Source organism: Hermetia illucens, chromosome 2 (genome assembly GCF_905115235.1).
Source record: "Hermetia illucens chromosome 2, iHerIll2.2.curated.20191125, whole genome shotgun sequence".
In the NCBI taxonomy this organism is placed as follows: domain Eukaryota; kingdom Metazoa; phylum Arthropoda; class Insecta; order Diptera; family Stratiomyidae; genus Hermetia; species Hermetia illucens.
In genome coordinates, this window is record NC_051850.1 from 103,863,975 (window position 1) to 103,884,456 (window position 20,482).

The window sequence follows — 20,482 nt, forward strand, 5'->3', positions numbered from 1 at the left end:
CCACATATAAACCTTCCAGTCAAAAAAAAAACATCAAAGAGCAAGATTCGAATTTTGGGCATAAGATTGAGATCGCGAGGTCTCAACAACCATTCTAAATAGACATTAAAACTTAACGCCTAAAAATTAACTTCACCTAAAGATTTTACAAAATTCAAATGTAGATAAATTGCCCAATAATTTTTCACTTACTGTTTTGAGCTGAGTGTTTATAGAAATGCTCAGATATTTAGATCCGCAACTTCATGTTAAACCCTTCGGATACAATGAAAAGGTTACACGAAAAACCGACTACAAATTATATATACAAATACAGCTCTTAGCCTTGTTTTTAAAAGATCTCTAGTTCTTCTTGTACTTGTAATAAATGTTCAATATCACTGGTATCTGTGAAAATTTCTATTTTGAAAAAAAAGTTGAAAGCCCGGAACAATTTTCCGTTGTATACGGGGCAAACGTAGTATATATTCAACCCTAGTCAAAAACTAAATTGTCAAATATCACATAAATGGATGCATTTCGTTTTAATCTTTACTCTTTTTATTAAATCACGTGAAAAAGTAGGTACATGAGAAGAAAAAATAAATCAATTTTCAATGTGATAAAAAAGAAGCCAATTCTAGCCGTTCATCAATAACTTAAAAACCTTCTGAAATTTTTGCAAACTAAACTAAATTCCGTTCATAAAGAAAATAGATTTGATGTGCCACCCACGGAATTGCAGCGTTTAAGAAATTTTACTCGCATAATTCACCAGAAACTTTAGCGGGCAACTCTAAGGCCAGATCATCAGCCGATCGAATAAAAATTTTCTTTTCTCCTGGTGATTTCAAAAATGTTTCGAAATCTTGAGCATTTTTAATGTTTTCCTTCATTCCATCTGCAAGTAGAAAATGAATTATGTTAGCTTTGAATAGTTTGAAATCGCAGTTCTTGAAATACTAGCGAGGCTAATCATTGTCATCGTGGAAATATATGTAAAAAGGCTTTTAACGACAAAAGGAAAGATCAGTTCAATAAATGTATCTAGTTACTAGCGAACGCAGTAGCTATCCAGATAGTCTTAGTAAACCAAGCATGTGTGGAGAATAGTGCACCAGGCAGATTTAGGCACCATCGTTGTTGGTTCCTGGCAATGCACTTCAACTGCCCCACACGCTTCAGAGAAGCATACACTCTCCACGTGGATCTAGCCCCACCCACCGGTCGATCATGCTAGAATAGTGGAGTTGTCTCCTTTCCCGAGGTATAACCTATCCACTGCCGCATCTGCCTCATCAGCAAGTCCACGAGTATCCGGTAGGACGGAAAAGTTCTTCATTTGTTATTGTCTCAGGGCAGAGTACACCGATCACACGATGCTAGAATGAGTTGATGAAAGTTTATAGCTTTTGAACAGTGGCGGTCACTTCCCATACCCTACTGGCATATAAAAAATAACACAAAAGACATTGGCACGGAATACGCTCAATTTGATGTTGAGATAGTTATATTTCTGTGAAATCGAGAAGTACAGGGAAAACCGCACTAGGCACGAAAGTTTTACCAACAAGTCAGCAGGATCCCTGATGCTCATCCTGCGAGGCAGGTGGGAATATGAATTTCGACAGTATGAGCACATTGTAGTGATGGGTTGGGTAGTTTGATGAATGAAAATCAACCACCAGAATATTGCCGAGTTAGAAGTCCCATCAACTGAAGATCGGCTTAAGAATCATAAATTCTCAAGAGCTGATGGAATTATAGCCGAATTACGTAAATATGGGGTTCATCAACTTATGATCGAAGTTTGGCACAGCGAGTCAATGCCTGAAGGCTGGCAACGGGGCATTGTCTGTTCCGTACATTAAAAAAGGGATATCATTTAGTGCAGCAATTGCGTTACTGAGTACCTTCTATAAGCTATCTTCCTAGATTAGATGTTTCATACGCTCAGAACATCATCGGTCCATACCAAAGAAGCTTAATTTCAGATAAATGGAAAATTCTTACAAAGGCAAAATTGTTAGAATATAGCTATACGCACCATCCTTTCAGAGACTTCCAAGGTCTCTGGTCCCAGCCAAGATAAAACTACACGACCATGAGAAAATTCAGTAACCCGATTAAATTCACAAGATTGACCAGGCTGAAACTAATCAGTCTCCAATGCCACATAAAAGCAGCAGGATAACTCTCCACAATTTTCGCCATGAATAACGGTCTAACCCTAAAGGATACTCTATCGCGCATTCTTGAATGTCTGTTGAATGTTGATGTAAATGCTAAAAACACTATCCTCTCCAAGTCCACTGAACTGTCGGTCTATGCTCGCGATATTGACATTATGGGAAGAACCCGAGATGTACAAATTGCCTCCATCCAGATCGAATAGACGATTCGCTGGACTGCACATCAATGAAAACAAGACAAAGTACATGGTGGCGAAGACAACAACATTCTCCTAAATGCACCACTTACATAGAGAATCCCAACATATACTTCCTATTCATGCGGTCGAAATCGATTAAGGTGGAGCATTGATTTCAACTCCGTACACTTCACAATGTTCCGAAGAATGCTGATGTGGTCGATACAAGAGTCTCTATTGATAAAACTTCCTTCCAAGATGAACTTAGCTAATATCTTCACGACAGCCGGAAGTACGCAAATATCCCTTCAGTTGTCACTACCAAAATGACTGTCCGTTTTCGCAACCTTAACGTTCATTCGAAAAGTCCTCAGATTCACAAGATTTACGAATGAATGGAAGTCGCAACCCTTCAGAGATTGCCGAAATTACACCAGAAAGTTCCGCAGGAAAACCGTTGAAGCCGTTGGGTTTTTACTCATTTGAGCACGATGATCGCAAAGATAATTTCGCGTCTTACCATATCATCACAAGAGGTGAATTTTCACCATATATTATGCGATCAAATCATCAGGTGCTCATCATCGTGGATAAGCATTCACCCCTCAACTCGCCCATTAGAGAATGGCCTCCTTTGAGGTAGATTTGAGTTCCTCTTTTGTTACCCACAGCAACGCCCCGACACCGGATTCACGCCTGCTACCACCAGGCTTTACAGAATACAAAAGCACAGTGCCGAAGATGCAAGGGAGACTCTCCTGAGTACTATCATCTCGATCCACTTGGGACCCAGATTGTACAGACGGAATTTTTGTTCAAGCTGGCAAAAGCACACATTCTGGAAGTCCTCGGTACGTCAACGGTGTTGAGCATACAAACATTCCAGAAACCAATCCCAAAACGGTTTCGATAGAGAGAATTAATGATCCGCAACCGATAGTATATATTCGTATATTCGGTCGCTGACATCCGAGCGGACCATTACAAAAATCTTTACGATAAATTGGACACTCGGGCTGGCCAGAGAGATCTGTCTCCACTTGCCAAGAGCCAAAACGAACACACACACGATATCGAACACTTCTGTTGCGTTAATAACAAGAACGGTACTTTGCTTGCCAACCGTCGAGCCGCGACTGGCAGATGACGGGAATATTTTGAGCAGATTTCATTTGGAGCAATTCCACCTGTCAGCACAACTGCAGTCGAAAAGGCAATAAAACAAATGAAATCGAGAAAAGCCACAAGAGCTGACGACATGGCATCAGAGTTCTGGAAAGCGAAGAGCTGGAACCCAACACTGGCTCAGTGAATTCTTTAATGGGGTTATTCAGGAAGGTGGAACACCATCTGACTGGCAAGAAAGTACCACAGTTCCAATATAGAAAAAAAAGATAGTCCAGCAGAATGTTCAAATTACCGTTCAATCCGGTTACTTTCTCATACCATGAACATTTTTGAACGCATTCTAGATAACCGTATCCATGAAATCCTACGTGGTTACTCATGGAGAAACGCTGTGAGAAGCATCACCCTCTTCATATTGCATTTCCGGATCTAGAGAAAGCGTTTGATCGTGTGCCACAGGAACTCATCTGGTATGCTGTACGACAACACTTAGTGCCAGAAGAACTCGTGCGCTGGGTTCAATTGCTCTACCACCATCCGAAACGTAAAGTTCGAAGTGTGGCGGGTGCATCAAGACCGTTTCGTGTCTTTGTTGGCGTTGATCAAGGCAGCGCCCTCTCACCACTCCTCTTTGTTCTTGTTATGGACACCGTCACACGGGACATCCAATGTCCAACGCCCTATACACTGCTTTATGCAGATGTTTTCCTAGCATCTGATAGCAAAAATGACCTCGAGCAACCTGTCCAAAAATGGAATGATCGTCTCATGCAACACAATCCCAGATTGAATCTGAATAAAACTAAATTTTTAACGACCGATCCCCATGAAACAGGCGTCAGCGACAATGATTTGCATAGAGTTGAGCGATTTAAATACCTCGGGTCAACGCTATCAGCCAATGGAGAACTGCGCTATGAAATCGCTTCTTGCATTAACGCAACCTGGATGAAGTGGCGTTCCATAACTGGTGTTCTTTGTGATGTACGTATCAACAAACGTCTCAAATATAAAATTTGCCGTAATGTCGTACGTTCTGTCGCTTTTTATGGTTCTGAGTGTTGGCCGACTAAAAAGACAATGAACGGTGTCTCGCGATAATGGAGACGAAGATGTTGCGTTTGATTATTGGCGTGACACGTTTTGATCACATCCGAAATGAAGATATCCGCGATCGACATGGGGTTGCACCAATCATAGAAAAACTACGAGAGAGGCGTCTTCGACTGTATGGTCACGTAATTTGCGCTAACGAGAATTCACTTGGCAAGATTGGTCTGAACACCGAAGTCGATGGTAAACGTCTAAAAGGCCGAAACAACGGTGGCTTGATTTAAAAGCCTCGAGATTGCATCCAGATCCGCATCCAATGCCTGGCGCCCTATATTGTGCTTTATCCAGATGATTTTTTCCTAGCATCTAATAGCAAAAGTGACCTCGAGCAACTTGTCCAAAAATGGAACGATCGCCTCATGCAACACAATCTCAGATTGAATCTGAATAAAACTGAATTTTTGACCAAAGATACCCATGAAACAAGCAGAATCACTGTCAATGACAGTGACCTGCCCAGAACCGAGTGACTTAAATATCAATGCTAGTCAATGGACAATTGCATTATGAAATTGCTTCACGCATTAGCGCAACCTGGATGGAGTAGCGTTCCGCAACTGGCGTTCTTTGTGATCGATGTATTATCGAACGTTTGGAATCTAAAATTTATTGCAATGTCTTTCGCCCTGTCGCCCTTGATGGTTCTAAGTGTTGGCAGACTATAAAAGCCAATGAACCAAGTCTTGCGGTAGTGGAGACGATGTTGTGTTGAATTAGTGGCGTGACGCGTTTTGATCACATCCGAAATCAAAATATCCGCAATCGATATGGGGTTGCACCGATCGTGGAAAAATTGCGAGAGGCATCTTCGATAGTATGGTCACGTAATTCGCGCTAACGAGAATTCAGTTACCAAGATTGGTCTGAACATCGAAGTCGATGGTAAACAACCAAAAGGCAGGCCGAAACAATGGTGGCTTGATACGCTGGATGGGGATTTAAAAGCCTCGAGATTGCATCCAGATCAGGCATTTGATAAAGCCAAATGACGAAACCGATCACGACGAGCCGACCACGTTTGTGAACGCACAAAGAAAAAGAAGAACCGATATTATATATTTTAACCATCGAATTTTAGTTGAACAGATATCCACAAACACCGAATCCACATACACATTAGAATCAATATTGGTGAATTTTTTAAAATGGGTCAATGAATAAAGCCTAGAGGCAAACGTAAGGCAAAAATTTTATTCTTAGAATATGTCAAATTTTATAGGGAAAAATGATTGCAACATTGGTGCGAAATCTCGAGACCGGTAGATTTTGAAAGTATTTCATTTATATATCAAGTACTTTTCTAATAAAAGACTTGACAACCAACAGATGGTAAACAAATTTTTGACAAACTTATACTGCTTAATATAAGAAACTAAGAAGATAAAAATATAATAAGAAAACCAAATGTCCTGGAAATCATAACTTGGAATACAAATGGACTGCAACAGCACAAGAGCTGATCTGCTCAATATACTGTCCACCCCGACCTAGTTTTGAACAAATCGTGTGTACATTTCTTAGTGCAGAACTATTCCATTTGTACGTAGCATACCACACTACTTAGCGTGATATTATTTATTAATAATTAGTGTTTTATACTACTTTGTAGTAAATCTGCACGGAAGAAACGACTTTAAACTACTGTGACGGTCAGTAATAGTACAATTGACCTTTAACCAAACTTGCGGATATCATGTTTCATATTAAAGTCTATGTTACAACATGACTCTAGGGTAAAAGAGGAAAGGGTTTCCAGTCGATTACCCCAAAACAGCAGTATACTATTAATTTAAGTACATATAGGTATGGAGGCTATTTTGACGCTTGCACACCGTATAGAAGCAGCTTAATCTCTTTTTTTTTCAGATTTTCGTGTTGGGTAGTTTCTCAGAATAGGTCCGTGAAAGAAATGATTCCTTGATAGCCGAATGGCGAGCAATTGCAATTTCGACTACAGCGGTAAGACTGCATGACCTATAAAAACTACCGAAGTCATTGAGTCCTTCGACAATCTCAGAAAAATACATCCATTTTGTCAATAATGAAAACATAACCTCCGATCAATTGCCTGTTATGATGCTGGGCAGTGGAAAAGTGGGAAGAAAAGACATCCTCCTAGGCTGACTAATCGACAAAGTGGGCAATATTCAGAAAGTACATCCAAGGAAATGTTTCCCTAAATGACCAAATCAAGAAGGAAATCGATTTACTAATGAGGGAATTACAAGAGGCTGTTTCGAAAAGCACTCCTGCTCATTACGGACTAAATAAAAAATATACCGGTTTTCCTGCTGAAGTTAACGAACTAATTGTAGAGAAACGTGAAGCATGCAAATGCATGTAGATCTCTTCCCGAAGCATCTAGAAAGTACCTTCCAACCTCTAGATACGAAAGCGTCCACATGAATAACCCCGGTAAAGAAAGTTGATTATGACCCAAGGACAGGAATTAAAACAAATAAAGCTCCTGGCTATAAACGTATTACAGGGAGAATACTAAAGAAACTATCAGTAAAGAGCCTGGTCAAGTTGAAACAAATAATCAAGGCAGCGTTCAGATTAAAATACGTTTCACAACAATGGAAAGTGGCCGAAGTTATAATGGTCCCAGGGAATAGGCCAAGTCGAATCGTATTGGCGAATAGCGTTAGTCTCTACTACCGTTCTCCCAAAGAGGCAAACATGATGTTTGCGTGTGAAGCGAAACCTTGGAACAAACTCACCAATTCGGTTTCCGCGAAAAGCATTTTAGAATTCAATAGGTGCATAGGGATCACGAATCCGATTGGAAATGCAATGTGAAAAAAAACGGATGTCCCCCAGGCATTCAACAAGGTGTGTGACGGAGGTATGTTGTATAAATGGCATAGGGACCCGCTGCAAGAATTCATTGAGATTCTAAAATCCTATATATGAATGAATTTTAAAAAAATGTAGCTGGTGTACCGCAAGGCAGTATTTTGAGGCCCAAACACTATTTCTTTTGTATGTCAATGACACCTTGCTGTGATACTATTGAAGTTACAAAGAGCAGCCAAGGATTACGTTTACATGAAAATAACGAAGTGTAAAAATGATAGATATCTACAATATGAAAAGAGCAAATGGCTCCAACATAAAAGACAACTTGCCTAAGGAGATAAGCTTTTGAGCAACAGAGAGTTCCTCACGAAAGCCAACGAAGGTGCTGCATTAAACGACAGCGTCTTCTCCCTGTAAATACGAAACTGAAATTTGGGAAGTTTCTGGATGGGGAAATCAATTGTAGCTTAGCGAGAAATCTTTTCAGTGGATAAAAACCCCACGCTCTCACGCGACGTGGACCCTAAAGTTAATCTTTTAAAAAAGTATCATATATTAACAAGTCGAGAATAGCAATCAATAGAAGTCTGCCATCCAGGCTTCAATAATGTGGTTCACCCCTCTGCTCTCTGCTTCTATTACTTATAAACACCCACGGCTAAACGATTCGACCTACCCATCTACCTTCCAGACCTACCGCCTCCTCAACCACTCTCAATTACGACGAAATCTTTTTACTCCGTCTTGGACGAGAGAAACATTCAAGCATTTTATCCAACTCAACCAATTGAAACGACTAGCAAAACTCGTAACTACTACCTACCGTGCAAAACTCAACGACAACAGCACCGATAACTATCACCAAAGGTTACTTTCTCTTATAAGAGCGTGAAGTCGATTCCAGGTCAATTTCTTTTTAAAACAAGAAACTGAATTCATCGTTTTCCTATGTTATTTACTCCGCTCCTTGCAGTAACATTAGATACCCCGACCAAATATTACATAGAACTTACCCGGAATTATCATGTAATTCTTCGGATCTATTCGAAGATTAATCTTCATTAACTTTAGAAATGACGAATAATTTTCTGGATTCCAGTAAAACACTTGTTGGTTCCTTTGCAAAGCCCGTGTGAAGCATACTTTTATATTAGGTGTTCTAGGTTTCTCAACAATATAAATTCGCCGATCAACTTCTTTCGACTTTTCCAAGAAGACATAGAGAGAAGAATCATCATATATATCGACTTCGTCGTTGTCTGCATCTATAAAATCAAATAAAGTTGTGGTATATCACGTTAAATGTTTTAAACTAAAGAATGAGAAACTGAATCTTATGAAATGAATATCAAGTTACGAGAAGCTGACCAAACTCAAGAAATTGTTTAGTAGCTGAATAAATTTAGATATAAAAATTCGTTCGCGCCTCTAAAGTTTGGTTTGTTACTATAATGACTCACCTCTCCAAAACATGCGATAATCGATGCCTGCAAAAACCAAGTCGAACGTGGATTGGATTTCTTTAAGTAAACTGTTCCAATTTGCAACATAGTTTATATATTCTCGGTGAAAATCGCCTTTCTGATTAACCGATACTTTAATTGGGCCTGAGCTTTCTGCTGGTGTCGGCGCATTTTTTCGACTGATGTAGAGCTTGGAACCGCCATACTTCAAGAATAGCTCGAAACCTTTCTCATTGACGATGTTAAAATTATCGCCATCTGAATCTAAACAAAAAAATAATCTGTTACAACTGTTGTATATTTTGAATAAAATTATGCTGATAAAATAACTAAAACTGTGCTCTCTTGAGGGAACGTTACAAATATCGTCAACCTTTGAAACACTACAGTTCCTTAATTGCATAGATGGTACACTGACATAATGTCTACACCTAACAGTTTCTACGCATGGTTTGACGCCCTTGATGTCTCGGTATCCGAAATTTGTGCACAAAGTGCTTTTATTCAAAATACCTATTTTTCGGGATTTAACAATTTTAGTTCTGCCTACGAACGATATGACCGATGGAGAAAGTTGCTAAAAAGATAAATCTGCTGTTAAATTTCAAATTCCCCTCCTCCTAGTCTTGGTTCGAAGAACGGGCGAACCAGAACCCACTCCCACCCCGATCATTTCCTCATCAGCAGTAATATTGCTATCCCAAACATCAGAGACCAGCATGCCATAATACTCAACATCCAACTCTCGACAGAGCCATACACCCTCTACCACCACCAGTCCCTGGCTTCCAGAAAGCAGACTGAAAACACAGATACAGCCCTCAAATTCAAATTTCAACCTCCAACAGCCAAGTTCCTAACAACACTATTGACCTGAGAGTTCGTCAATACACTGAAGCAATTCAGCAAGTAGGAAGCAAACTGATCTCGATCCGATTTCTTAATTATCGCATCTGATCTTCTGGACGATATCAAATATAAGATTATCTGGCAGAAATTATTTAGAAACAGGTATTCTCCGCAGTCCTCACACTTCCTAGATGAAATGCGGCCCCTAGACAGGTCAATCCGAGAGGGAGAGAGAGGGATTTACACTAATTACCTCCACAGCACCTTCATTTGCAGTGAACTGAACTTCGCCACATACAAGGAGCTCAGAAAAACCTGTCCCCGGCCTTGGTAAAACATCTCAACAATGTGCTATACTTCTCCAAAACAAATCTCTGTCCGAAAAGGCGAACACCCGAGGACTTTCTCCAAGCGTAACCATAAAATTCGACGTAAGAGGATGAAACTTACTTGTATGCATGCGTGAGCGTTCACAGTTCCCATCTTTCCACCAAATTCGGTGTCAATCGCTGCGTCTTCGAGAAAAATGAGTGTGATGGACAAACAGACGGCTACTCTACGCAGCTCCAGTTTGGGCAACTGTTCTGGATAACAAAGTGAACTGCCGAAAATTGGGAATGGCGTATTGGCTAAGTGCACTCCGGGTATGCAGCGCGTATCGGACATCAAGAGAAGCAGCATATGTACTAGCAGGGATGCTCCCCATAGACATTTTGGCGAATGAAGGTCGGCGAGTCTAGCGCATTTCGACGGCAGCTAGCACGGTGGAAATCTATCGAAGAGTGGCAAAAGCGACGAGACGAGTCACAAACTTAGTGATCGTTGGATATACCGCATCATTCCAGATATTCCGAGATAGTTTCAACAAAGCCATGGAGAATTAAGCTGCGATGAACGCAATTCTTAACTGGACATGGAGGTTATCGTGCTTATTTACAACGATTTGGTCACGAGTTACCAAGCTGCCCAAGATGTAACGTGACTAAGAATGCGGAGCATGTCATATTTGATTGCCCCAGGTTCACCATGCACCTAAGAATGGAAGCGGTCGCAGACAGGCGCTTAACACCCGAAAACATTGTGGAGTTCATGCTGGAATCAACGGATGCCCGGGACCAGGTTCTAGAGGAAATGCAAGCTATTCACCAGCAGCTTAGGCAGGAAAAACTAGGACGAAGACAAGGAAAGGAGAGAACCATAGTGACCCGCAGTTAAAAGCTGATCCAACTACACAAAAGCTGATCCAACTACACAAAAGCTGATCCAACTACACAAAAGGTGATGAACTACACAAATCTGTCTAAAGTCCATGTAAACCCTGACGAAATTCCTGTAGTGGTAGAAGAAATTCTTGATGCAGCAAGGAAATTCGTTGAAAATAGGACCCCAGGGCCAGATGGAATTCCGAATATCGCCCTGAAAGTGGCAGCCAGGACAGCACCAGATGTTAGCCAAAGTTCTTACCGCATGCCGTAGAGAAAGAGAATTCCCCGAGTAATGAAAGGTATCCGACAAATAATTCGGGTTTCGTAAGGGGAGATCAACCGTCGATGCAATCAACATGGTGACTGGCCTGGCTCGCGCTGCAATACATGACAAATGCTGCGCAGCGGTGACACTCGATATAAAAAAAAAAAAAATGCATTCAACACTGCAAAGTGCACGAAAATCGTAGAGGCTCTAACCAAACTACAAGCTCCGAAGTACATTGTACGCATAGTTGTATTTATTCTAGGATTATATTGCGACTCGGACGATGGACTGAAATTATTCCCGATGACGTGCGCCGTACCGCAAGGGTCTGTCTTATGTCCCCCTCACTGTCGTTATGTACGATGGAGTGTTGACGCTACGCCTTCCTAACGGCATGACAACCACTGGTTTTGCGGACGATATCGAGGTAACAGTAGTTGCAAAGCGCTTAGACGACATCGAAAACTACGCAAATGAAGCAATATGGGAGACCAATTCCCGGTTAAAAAAAAAAATCCGGTCTATCACTTGCTGAACATAACTGCTTCTGAAAATTAAAGTTGGTGAACAAACAATTTACTCCCAACAGTCGCTTAAATACTTGGAACCAATGATTGACAAAAGGCTCAACTTTAAAAAACACATTGAGTGCGTCACAACTAAAACGTCTTCCATCGCTGTGCTACTCTATGCAGCTCCAATTTGGACAACTGTTTTGGAAAACAAATCAACTAGGAATGGCGTATCGACTAAGTGCACTCCGGGTATGCAGTGCTTATCGAACCACATCAAGAGAAGCAGCATATGTGCTGGCAGGTACAATCCTCGTAGACATCTTGGCGACATCTCTACGACTAAATGTATGCAAGCGGGGAGTCTATTGTACTTCGACGGGAACTAGCACGAAAATATAGTGGAGGTTATGTTCGAGGCAACGAAGGCTTGGAATCAAGTGGTAATTGAGCTGAAAATAATTCAACAGCTAAGGCATGAAGAACTGCGAAGAACTGCGAAGAAAGCAAGAAAGGTAGAACAATGAGCCGCAAATAAGAACTGATCCAGCCCCGCGATGTAATGCTTATGGCAGTCTCGTGTGGAGAGTGGAAGATGGTTTTAGTGAGGAGCATCACTTAATTGTATGGCAGGAGCCAGCAGTAGGTTTTGAACCTTTCCAACTTCCAATGATGAAAAAACAGACAGACCTGTGAGGAGTGGCGAGATCTCCCTATGAGCGATATCATGAGCGTCCGGTTGTGGATAAAATCCGGCTCAATAGGTTACGGTGGGCGGGTCACTTAATCCGTATAAATGAGGATGATCCCACCCGGAAAGTCTACAAGGACAATATCTATGGTAGAAAAAGAAGACGAGGCGGACCCTGCCTAAGATGGAGGGATGGCGTAGGTCAGGACGCCAGACAGTTTTTAGGGATATCGAATTGGTGGACCTCGGCGCAAAACCGGGATGTCTGGAGTTCCTTATTAAGGCAGGCCTAGACCGGATACCGGTTGTTGCGCCGTTGATGATGATGATAATAGGTCGCAGATGGAGGAAAAGAATAATGATCCGCCGGACCCCGCTGTACCAACAGTGTCACAAGCAATCCAAGTGACGCCCAACTGTATTACCATCGAATTACGGCGAAATAAACGAGTACGTGAAAAAGGGGAATCCTCTAAATAATCAACCGCCTAAGAAACAAAAAGGCGGACAGGACATTCTGAAAACCAGCACCAACAGCTCAGGTGGAAAGCCTACAGCGAATGTAGGAAACTCGACCAGCGTTGCGAAGCCCAAGACGAACAAAAACGATGGATGGACTAAAGTTACCAACAAAAAAAAAAGCGAAACTAAAAATATAAATTCGAACTCATCCAGATGCGATTGTTATCTCTAGTAAAGACAATCTGTCCTACGCGGATATACTCAAAAAGGTCAAAGCTGATCCTGACCTAAAAGATCAGAGTGTGAACAGAATCCGAAGAACTCAGAAAGGGGATCTCATGTTCGAACTGAAAGATCCAGCGTAGGCAAAACTGGCGACTTTCGCACTCAACTGAAACTCACTTGGGGAGAATGCCGCAGTACGTGCCCAAAAACATGAGATCTACAATACAATGTAAGGATTTCGATGAAGTGACATCGAAAGGAGAAATTTGTACTGCTCTGAAGGAGAAATTTGTACTGCTCTGAAGGAGAAATTTGTACTGCTCTGAAGGAGAAATTTGTACTGCTCTGAAGGAGAAATTTGTACTGCTCTGAAGGAGAAATTTGTACTGCTCTGAAGGAGAAATTTGTACTGCTCTGAAGGAGAAATTTGTACTGCTCTGAAGGAGCAATTCAAGTTGGAAGAACTTACCCAAGAGTCTGTTGTGAATTTACGTAAAGCCTATTGCGTTACTCAAACGGCTATAATACGACTACCAGCGGAGGCAGCGCAGTTGTTGGGGGCCGAAAAAGTTCAGATTGGATGGTGTCTGCCGCTTGGGAAAATAAACTTCACTAAAGAGGCGCTTTGAATGCTCCATGTTTGGGCATTTCGCGAAGGTATACACCAGCAGCGTTGATAGGTTGATAGATCGATCGATGCAGAAAGTGTGGGGAGAAGGGCCATATTGCCAGGGTGTGCAATAGGGACCCCAAATGCCTATTGTTCGAGGTGAAAGAGGGGCAGGATAACCGACACATTGCCGGAAGCAATAAATGTCCGAAATTTAGGAAGACGCTTACTGCAATTAGAAAATGAGGGTTATTCAAATAAATCTGAATCATTGCAGAGGCGCTCAGGATTTACTTGAGCATACCACGTTCGAATCGAATCGCCATCATAAGTGAACCGTATAGAAACCGTCACGGTGACATGAGTCACAGATTTGACTAGTGGAGCGGCGATATGGGATTGTGGTCGACAGACCATACAATATTCTGCAAGTCAGGCAGCCAGTGGCTTTGTGTGGGCTAAAATAAGTGGTGTATATGTATACGGCTGCTACGCCCCACCAAGTCTGACTGTCTGAATTCGAGGAAATGCTTGCTAACCTTGTTCTTGACGCAAGGAGATGCAGTCCAAAGGTGACTTCAGATGATTCCATTGTAGACCTGATCTTTGTCAGCCCTGCGCTGGCGCGTATGTCCCGGTGCCTCAGCGAAACCTACACCTACGGCGATCACCAGGCAATCATCCTTGAGACATGTGTCCAGCCACAGGGCAGAGACCCATCATGCCCGAAACGGAGTAAGATTTCAGGCTGGCTTTGGATGAGCTGACATTCTTAGAGGTGTCGCTAGATCAACCTGATAAAGCAAGCCTCTACGCCAAAGCATGCGACGCGCCCATGCCTAGGAAGTGCCCATTCCCAGCAGAAAACCAAACTACTAATGGAATGGTGAACTGGCCGGCCTTCGATCAGCCTGCCACAGAGCCAGAAGAGCGGTAGACAGTCGATCAGGGGCAAAAAGAGCGCGCCCATAAGGCAGGCCGCAAAACCCTCAAGCTCGCCATCCAGCGAAGCAAGAATAAATGCTTTAAGGAGCTTTGCTCGCGTTCATCTCCACAGATCACGTGTCCGACCCTCTTGCTGAAAATCATCCAAGAGTTATTCCCTCAGCAAGAGGGCACCGACACATTCCAACCACCTCTGAATGTGACGGCAATTCTGCCAGTTACCAGAGACGAGCTACTGGATATCTGCGGTAGAATAGAAGACAATAAAACGCCGGGCCTGGACAGAGTATCGAATAAGGCCCTTAAGCTTGCCGTGAAATCCAGACCGGCCATGTTCGCAGGGTTGTTCGAAGCGTGCATGGCCGGTAGGATATTTCCAGCAGTATGGAAGCGGCAGAAGTTGATACTTTTGCCTAAGCCTGGTAAACCTGCAAGTGAACCATCCTGATACAGACCTATATGCCTTTTGGACCCTGGGGAAAATGTTAGAGCGTGTAATCTATATTTCTCCCGGTTGTTGAGTCAAGGCGGCCTTTCAGATCGGCAGTATGGGTTCCGTAAAGCCAGATCAACCATTGATGCCATCAAATTCGTTACTAGCTTGGCCGAAGATGCAAATTGACGGCAAGGATAGTAGCAGCAAATATTGCGTGGTAGTAATCCTGGATGTGAAAAATGCATTCAATTCGGCCAATTGGAATCTAATACGCAAATCCCTAGCGAAGGTTGGTATTCCCGCCTATCTCGTTGCTATCTTCGATAGTTATTTAAGTGAAAGCGCGGGTGTCCCACAGGGCTCTGTATCGGACCCACTACAGTGGAACATCATGTACGACAATGTACTTAATCTTCCCCTTCAGAGAGAAGCCACAGTGGTGGGTTACGCTGACGACATAGCGCTGGTTTTTGTCGCAAAGCATCTCAAAGATACAGAGTTATATTCAGGCGAGGCAATCGGTGCTGTTAAAAGTTGGCTAGAGGCTCTGGTCTGACACTTGTGGAGGAAAAAACAGAAACAGTCATGACTAAGCGCCAGAAGAGAAATTACGCCTGTATTAGAATCGGGAACCATATCACTTCCAAGCCGACCAATAAATACTTGGGGGTGGTGATAGAAAGCTTAGCTAGAAGCAACACGTGCAGCATGTTTGCGACAAATCATCAATTGCATGGCCCTGGGATGGATGATACCGAAAGTGGGAGGGCCACGGCATATCTCTCGGTTGCTTATAGCCAGGGTGGTGACCTCAATCATGCTCTATGCGACCCCAATTTGGAAGGAAGCGTTGCGGATCTCAGTTACCACTAACAAACTGAGCGTAGTCTACAGGACGGCCCTGAGGGTATGTTCTGCCTTCAGGACTGTCTCAGATGATTCGCATTCGTCATCTTTAGAATGATGCCGATTGACATCTTGGCAGATGAAATGACATATACAATGCGAAGCCAATCTCCCCTCATCGCAGACGAAGAAGGCTGAAAGGGAGAGATCTATAAATATATGCCAAGAGCGATGGGAATGCTCGGGAAAGGGTCGATGGACTCACAGATCCATCCCATCAAGGAGCAGTTGTAGAAACGACATGGTGAAATTATTTCACCCAGTTCCTCACAGGACACGGAGGATATCGCCAACACCTACACAGGTTTAAATTGGAGACCTCACCCAGAGGACCCAAAGCATGTATTCTTCCACTGTCCGAGATTTGTGGAAGAAAGGAGAAATCTAGAGACTAGGAGAGGTGCTAATACCAGAAAATCTTATGCCGAAAGTGGTAGCACATTAAGAAAATAGGGATGCGGTGAACTCCACGATCGCATTTATCCAAATTAAACTGCAAAAGGCAGAGGAGAAAACCGCGGTCACGTACGCCGCGTATAGAAGGCGAGTTAGCTAGAGCGAGCCGACTCCGCTCCGTAATGTAATATCTTATGGTGGTTCCGCGGGGCAGGGGGAGTCGGGGGTGGTTTTAGTGGGTAAAATCCCACACGCTGGCGTGTCCAGACCACTCTTTTGACGATTTCCACAAAAAAAATAGGCAGACAGTAAACCGATTTTAATAAAGTTTTGTTTTAGACAAAATGAGCGTTTATCGCGCGTTAAAAGGTCGAAAATGGACCTGTGTGGCACCGTTCCTCACAAACCACGTAGTGGTCGAGCTGCGAAAATTTTGTCGGAGAAAACAAAACGACAGAACATAAGGAACAACTCCACGTAGTAACTATTGCAAAGCATTTTGAAACAAAAACAAGTAGAATCCCGATAATTCATATGATCAAGGAATTGACATTTGGTACGAAATATTGGGATTACCAATTATAGGAAGCGCAAAAACAAGAAAATTAACTGTGGGAACAGGCAGATTTATACATAACGATAATTCATAATCAAACCGTTCGAAATTTTCTATATTGCAAGGAAGAAACCATTGCTTTAAAAAAAAAATGGAAAATGATTTGAATAAGCTTAAGAATTTGTTAATAAAACAGACGAGCTCAGAACAAGTTATTTTTTTTACAACGAATTTATAATAGATTCAACATTTTCGGCTCCGATGGCCCGCAATAGGTGTGGAAGAGTGGGCACTGCCTTACAAGATCGCAATATTGTGTGAAGAGGTAAACGTGGCACTGGCATCATATGGGGTACCATAACGTTTAAAGTACCAGGGTCACTGTACATACTTGACAAACTAAGCTGACACAAACCAGCTACGGTTGCTGTATTTTACTTGTCATTTGATGTTAGATCATGACAATGATTTAAATCCGATAGAAAAGTTACGGGCGCACGAAAAGGGGCTACATAAAAGAGAGGTAAGGAAAAAAAGTTGAAGAGTCACACAAAGGATATCTGGGGGCCTATTCCTGCAGTAGTTATCGAAACTTATTCTGCCCATCTCAACTATGCATAAAAGTCCGTCTTTTCAAATGAGTAGATTTGCCTGTTGTCCAAGTAAATCAAGTATCTGTCGAGATGACCGAACAACTATATTTGATGACTAGTTTCACACATTTGCCTCTAACCCTATTTTTTGAAACAAAAGACCTTCCACTAAAGATTAAGCACCACCTCATAGTCATCATCGAATTTTGATATTGATAGAATGATTTTATTGGTTCCCTACCTGCGAACTGCATCTCTATGTTGCTATCGGACCAGAATATTACCCATAATATCAAAATGGGATATAAATACTTCTTTTCCAGCAGAAATGTTCAAATAGAACAGACTTTTATAGTCCTGTGATGACAAGTGAATTGCGTGAAGTGAATTCTTTATAATTTATTTTTTGTATTCAAACGTGAAACGTAAAAACCATGTTTTTTCTAAACAAAATCTCTCCAAAAACTGCCTTTTAAGTTTGACTAGAAAGGTTTACTTCCACTTAATCATTTTACTTCTTTTGTAGCATGTATTTTAGTTAACCATATTCTGAACGATATTAATGTAAAACCCATAATACCATTTGCCCTACTTATTTATAAAAACAAGAATAACTTTCACCGATGATTAGTTATACACATAACATAGCTCATCGCCCCCTTCTAAGCCCTTCATAAGGTTATATATATAATAAAACCTTATTAAAAATCGACTCATTGTCGATCCGTCTGTCATACCCATTTTTCTCTAAAACGGTAACACCGATTCAAACGGTGGAAATATTGAATCGCACTCATGAAGTGACATAAATTTACGTGGAATTTAAAGGGGGCCACATTCATGCCAACGGGGGACGTACACCGAATATGGTCATGTGGGGTTACAAATGAGAGGTCTCGTAATGCAAATTGGGAAGCGTGTAAGGAAACAAAATGTACACACTTAAAGACAGGACTCATTTTCGGAAACTACTCAACCCAAAAATTTTAAAAAAATCCGTAATGCGCTTATACAGAATCTAGGAGAGTAAGTAGATAAACTTATTAACAGAATACACCCCCGCTCCCCCTCCCTAGTAGAGACAGCGTGTTCATTCGCAAGAAAACTGTGTTGGAACTGTTTTCACATATAGCAAAATAGATTTCACCATTTCTGCGATTAAAAGCCAGCCCCGTGGAACCCCGGATGTTAGGAATCATCCTCGCTAGAAATAAACTAGCTTTTATTACCCCCTTCCCCCCTTAGTCCAAGTGCCCTAAACTCATGTCCCAGGTATTTGGATGATTGACTTCGAGACAACCTCGATCACCAAACCCGGATGTTAACAGTATTGCTTCTCCTGTGATTGGTAAGATGACTTTCCATTCTAACGAACCACTCGCAAACTCCTTTTCAACGTCTTTCCTATAGAATCTCAAAGACAGGAAGATTTGAAGAAGACAACACATAATCTTTGAGGCTCCAGGAGCGCCCTAATGGAAAATTTTTCAAATTTTCGCTGAACAAACCGTGATGGACTAGCATGACTTTGCCGTATTTCAGAAGGCGGACATGAGCTCACACCTCCCACCTTCGCCGCTGGTGGTATATAACATATTAAAAAAAAAACGGCCACCTTGTGGATATTTGTTCTATCAAAAGTAAAATATAGTGAAATTTAGAGCATTGTAACGTCCTCGAATAAAAATATCTACTTCGTACATACCAGTCCAATAGATGCGATAGTCCGTATTGGGGAATCCAATACGGAAGCAACCATCTATATCCTCCAGTAAGGTCTTAAATGTTTCCGCAAAACTATAGACCACTTCCTTCCGTTCAGCGAGATCAAAATGAACTTTTATTGGCGTCTTCTCTTCAGATTTAATGATTAACTTTCCCGAAGACATCTTTAAGAATGTCTGGAAGGTTTTCTCGTTACAGACAACGACTTCATCCCCTTGGTCGTCTGAAAGAGATATGTAAGAGTTAACATTAGAGACTTGAGAAAGCTTAACAAGATTCTTCCGATTAAAGACCAATACGCAAAACGAAAGTTTTCATATTATCCGAAACCGATTCCAAGGTATGTATGTACATTGCACATATGCGCAACTATTACACCTTCTGAGATAAACCAAAAAACCTCCCGGACCGATCTCGTGTTGTATTCAAAAGTAATGCACTCTCTACTTACCACTTTCATCTTATATGTAAATAAAAGTTAATTTATGGAATTTAAGATAAAAATAAAATAAACCTACTAAAACCGCAATTTTCCACTCTTTCTGTAAACGATCCCGAACGAGGTGCATTATTGAATAAGCAAACGAAGACATGTTATGAACCTAAGAACTACGTGCATAGAAAGGGTGACTTTTTTGCAACAAACGCCCATGCAACCGGACAAACTTCTAATTACCTAGCCAAGTCACGCTGAACTTCGGTGAATCAACATCAATATTTCTCTCCCTGTATATTTGCGCCACAAAATCCAACCAACTTTCCGGGAGATTTCCCACGTCAACACTAATCACTTTGGACATTTTAAAACAAATCAATTTCCGATTATGATTCCACAGGACCTCCGAAAACAACCGACATCCAACAAAGACCACGATACGAATGGACCCTTGACCGAGAAAATCTCTTTTTATATACTACGACGCCTACATCGGTTCGATGCAAATTCTATCTATTTCCTTTTTCCCGATGCATAGATATGTATATATGTACATCCAAATTTGACGAGTCTATATATATACATTCTGGCAAAGCGCCAATATCAGGGGAATCCCCCAGTACGGTAGTTCTGTTTTCAAAGAAACCACAAATCCAGGCTTGGCCAATAGGAAATTTGTTCGGAAACCGAGATTCAACGGTCACATATGTACATATGTATCCTCAACTCACAAACAAAAAACTGTTATATAAGTAGAATAAACATTTCCTTATATTAACCCTTTCTGTCCCAAGCATTGAAAAAACGTTCT

At 41.7% G+C, this 20,482-nt stretch overlaps 1 protein-coding gene across 1 annotated transcript; it reads right to left on the reverse strand.

Annotated features, from left to right (window-relative positions):
* Positions 1-503: 503 nt before the first annotated feature.
* LOC119648895 lies at positions 504-20,127 on the reverse strand. Its single transcript, XM_038050794.1, has 5 exons — positions 19,912-20,127; positions 19,216-19,458; positions 8,854-9,120; positions 8,407-8,658; positions 504-880 (listed from the first exon to the last, which is right to left on the reverse strand). The coding sequence occupies exons 1-5, from the start codon at positions 20,033-20,035 to the stop codon at positions 738-740; spliced, it is 1,029 nt and encodes a 342-aa protein (XP_037906722.1). The 5' UTR covers positions 20,036-20,127; the 3' UTR covers positions 504-737.
* Between the last annotated feature and the right edge of the window lie 355 nt (positions 20,128-20,482).

Coding starts and splice junctions, on each gene's coding strand:
- LOC119648895 (XM_038050794.1), bottom strand. CDS start 20,035: ATGTCCAAAGTGATTAGTGTTGACGTGGGAAATCTCCCGGAAAGTTGG. Junction 19,459..19,911: donor GTTCAGCGTGACTTGGCTAG/GTAATTAGAAGT, acceptor TATCTCTTTCAG/ACGACCAAGGGGATGAAGTC. Junction 881..8,406: donor GAATTACATGATAATTCCGG/GTAAGTTCTATG, acceptor TTCTACTTGCAG/ATGGAATGAAGGAAAACATT.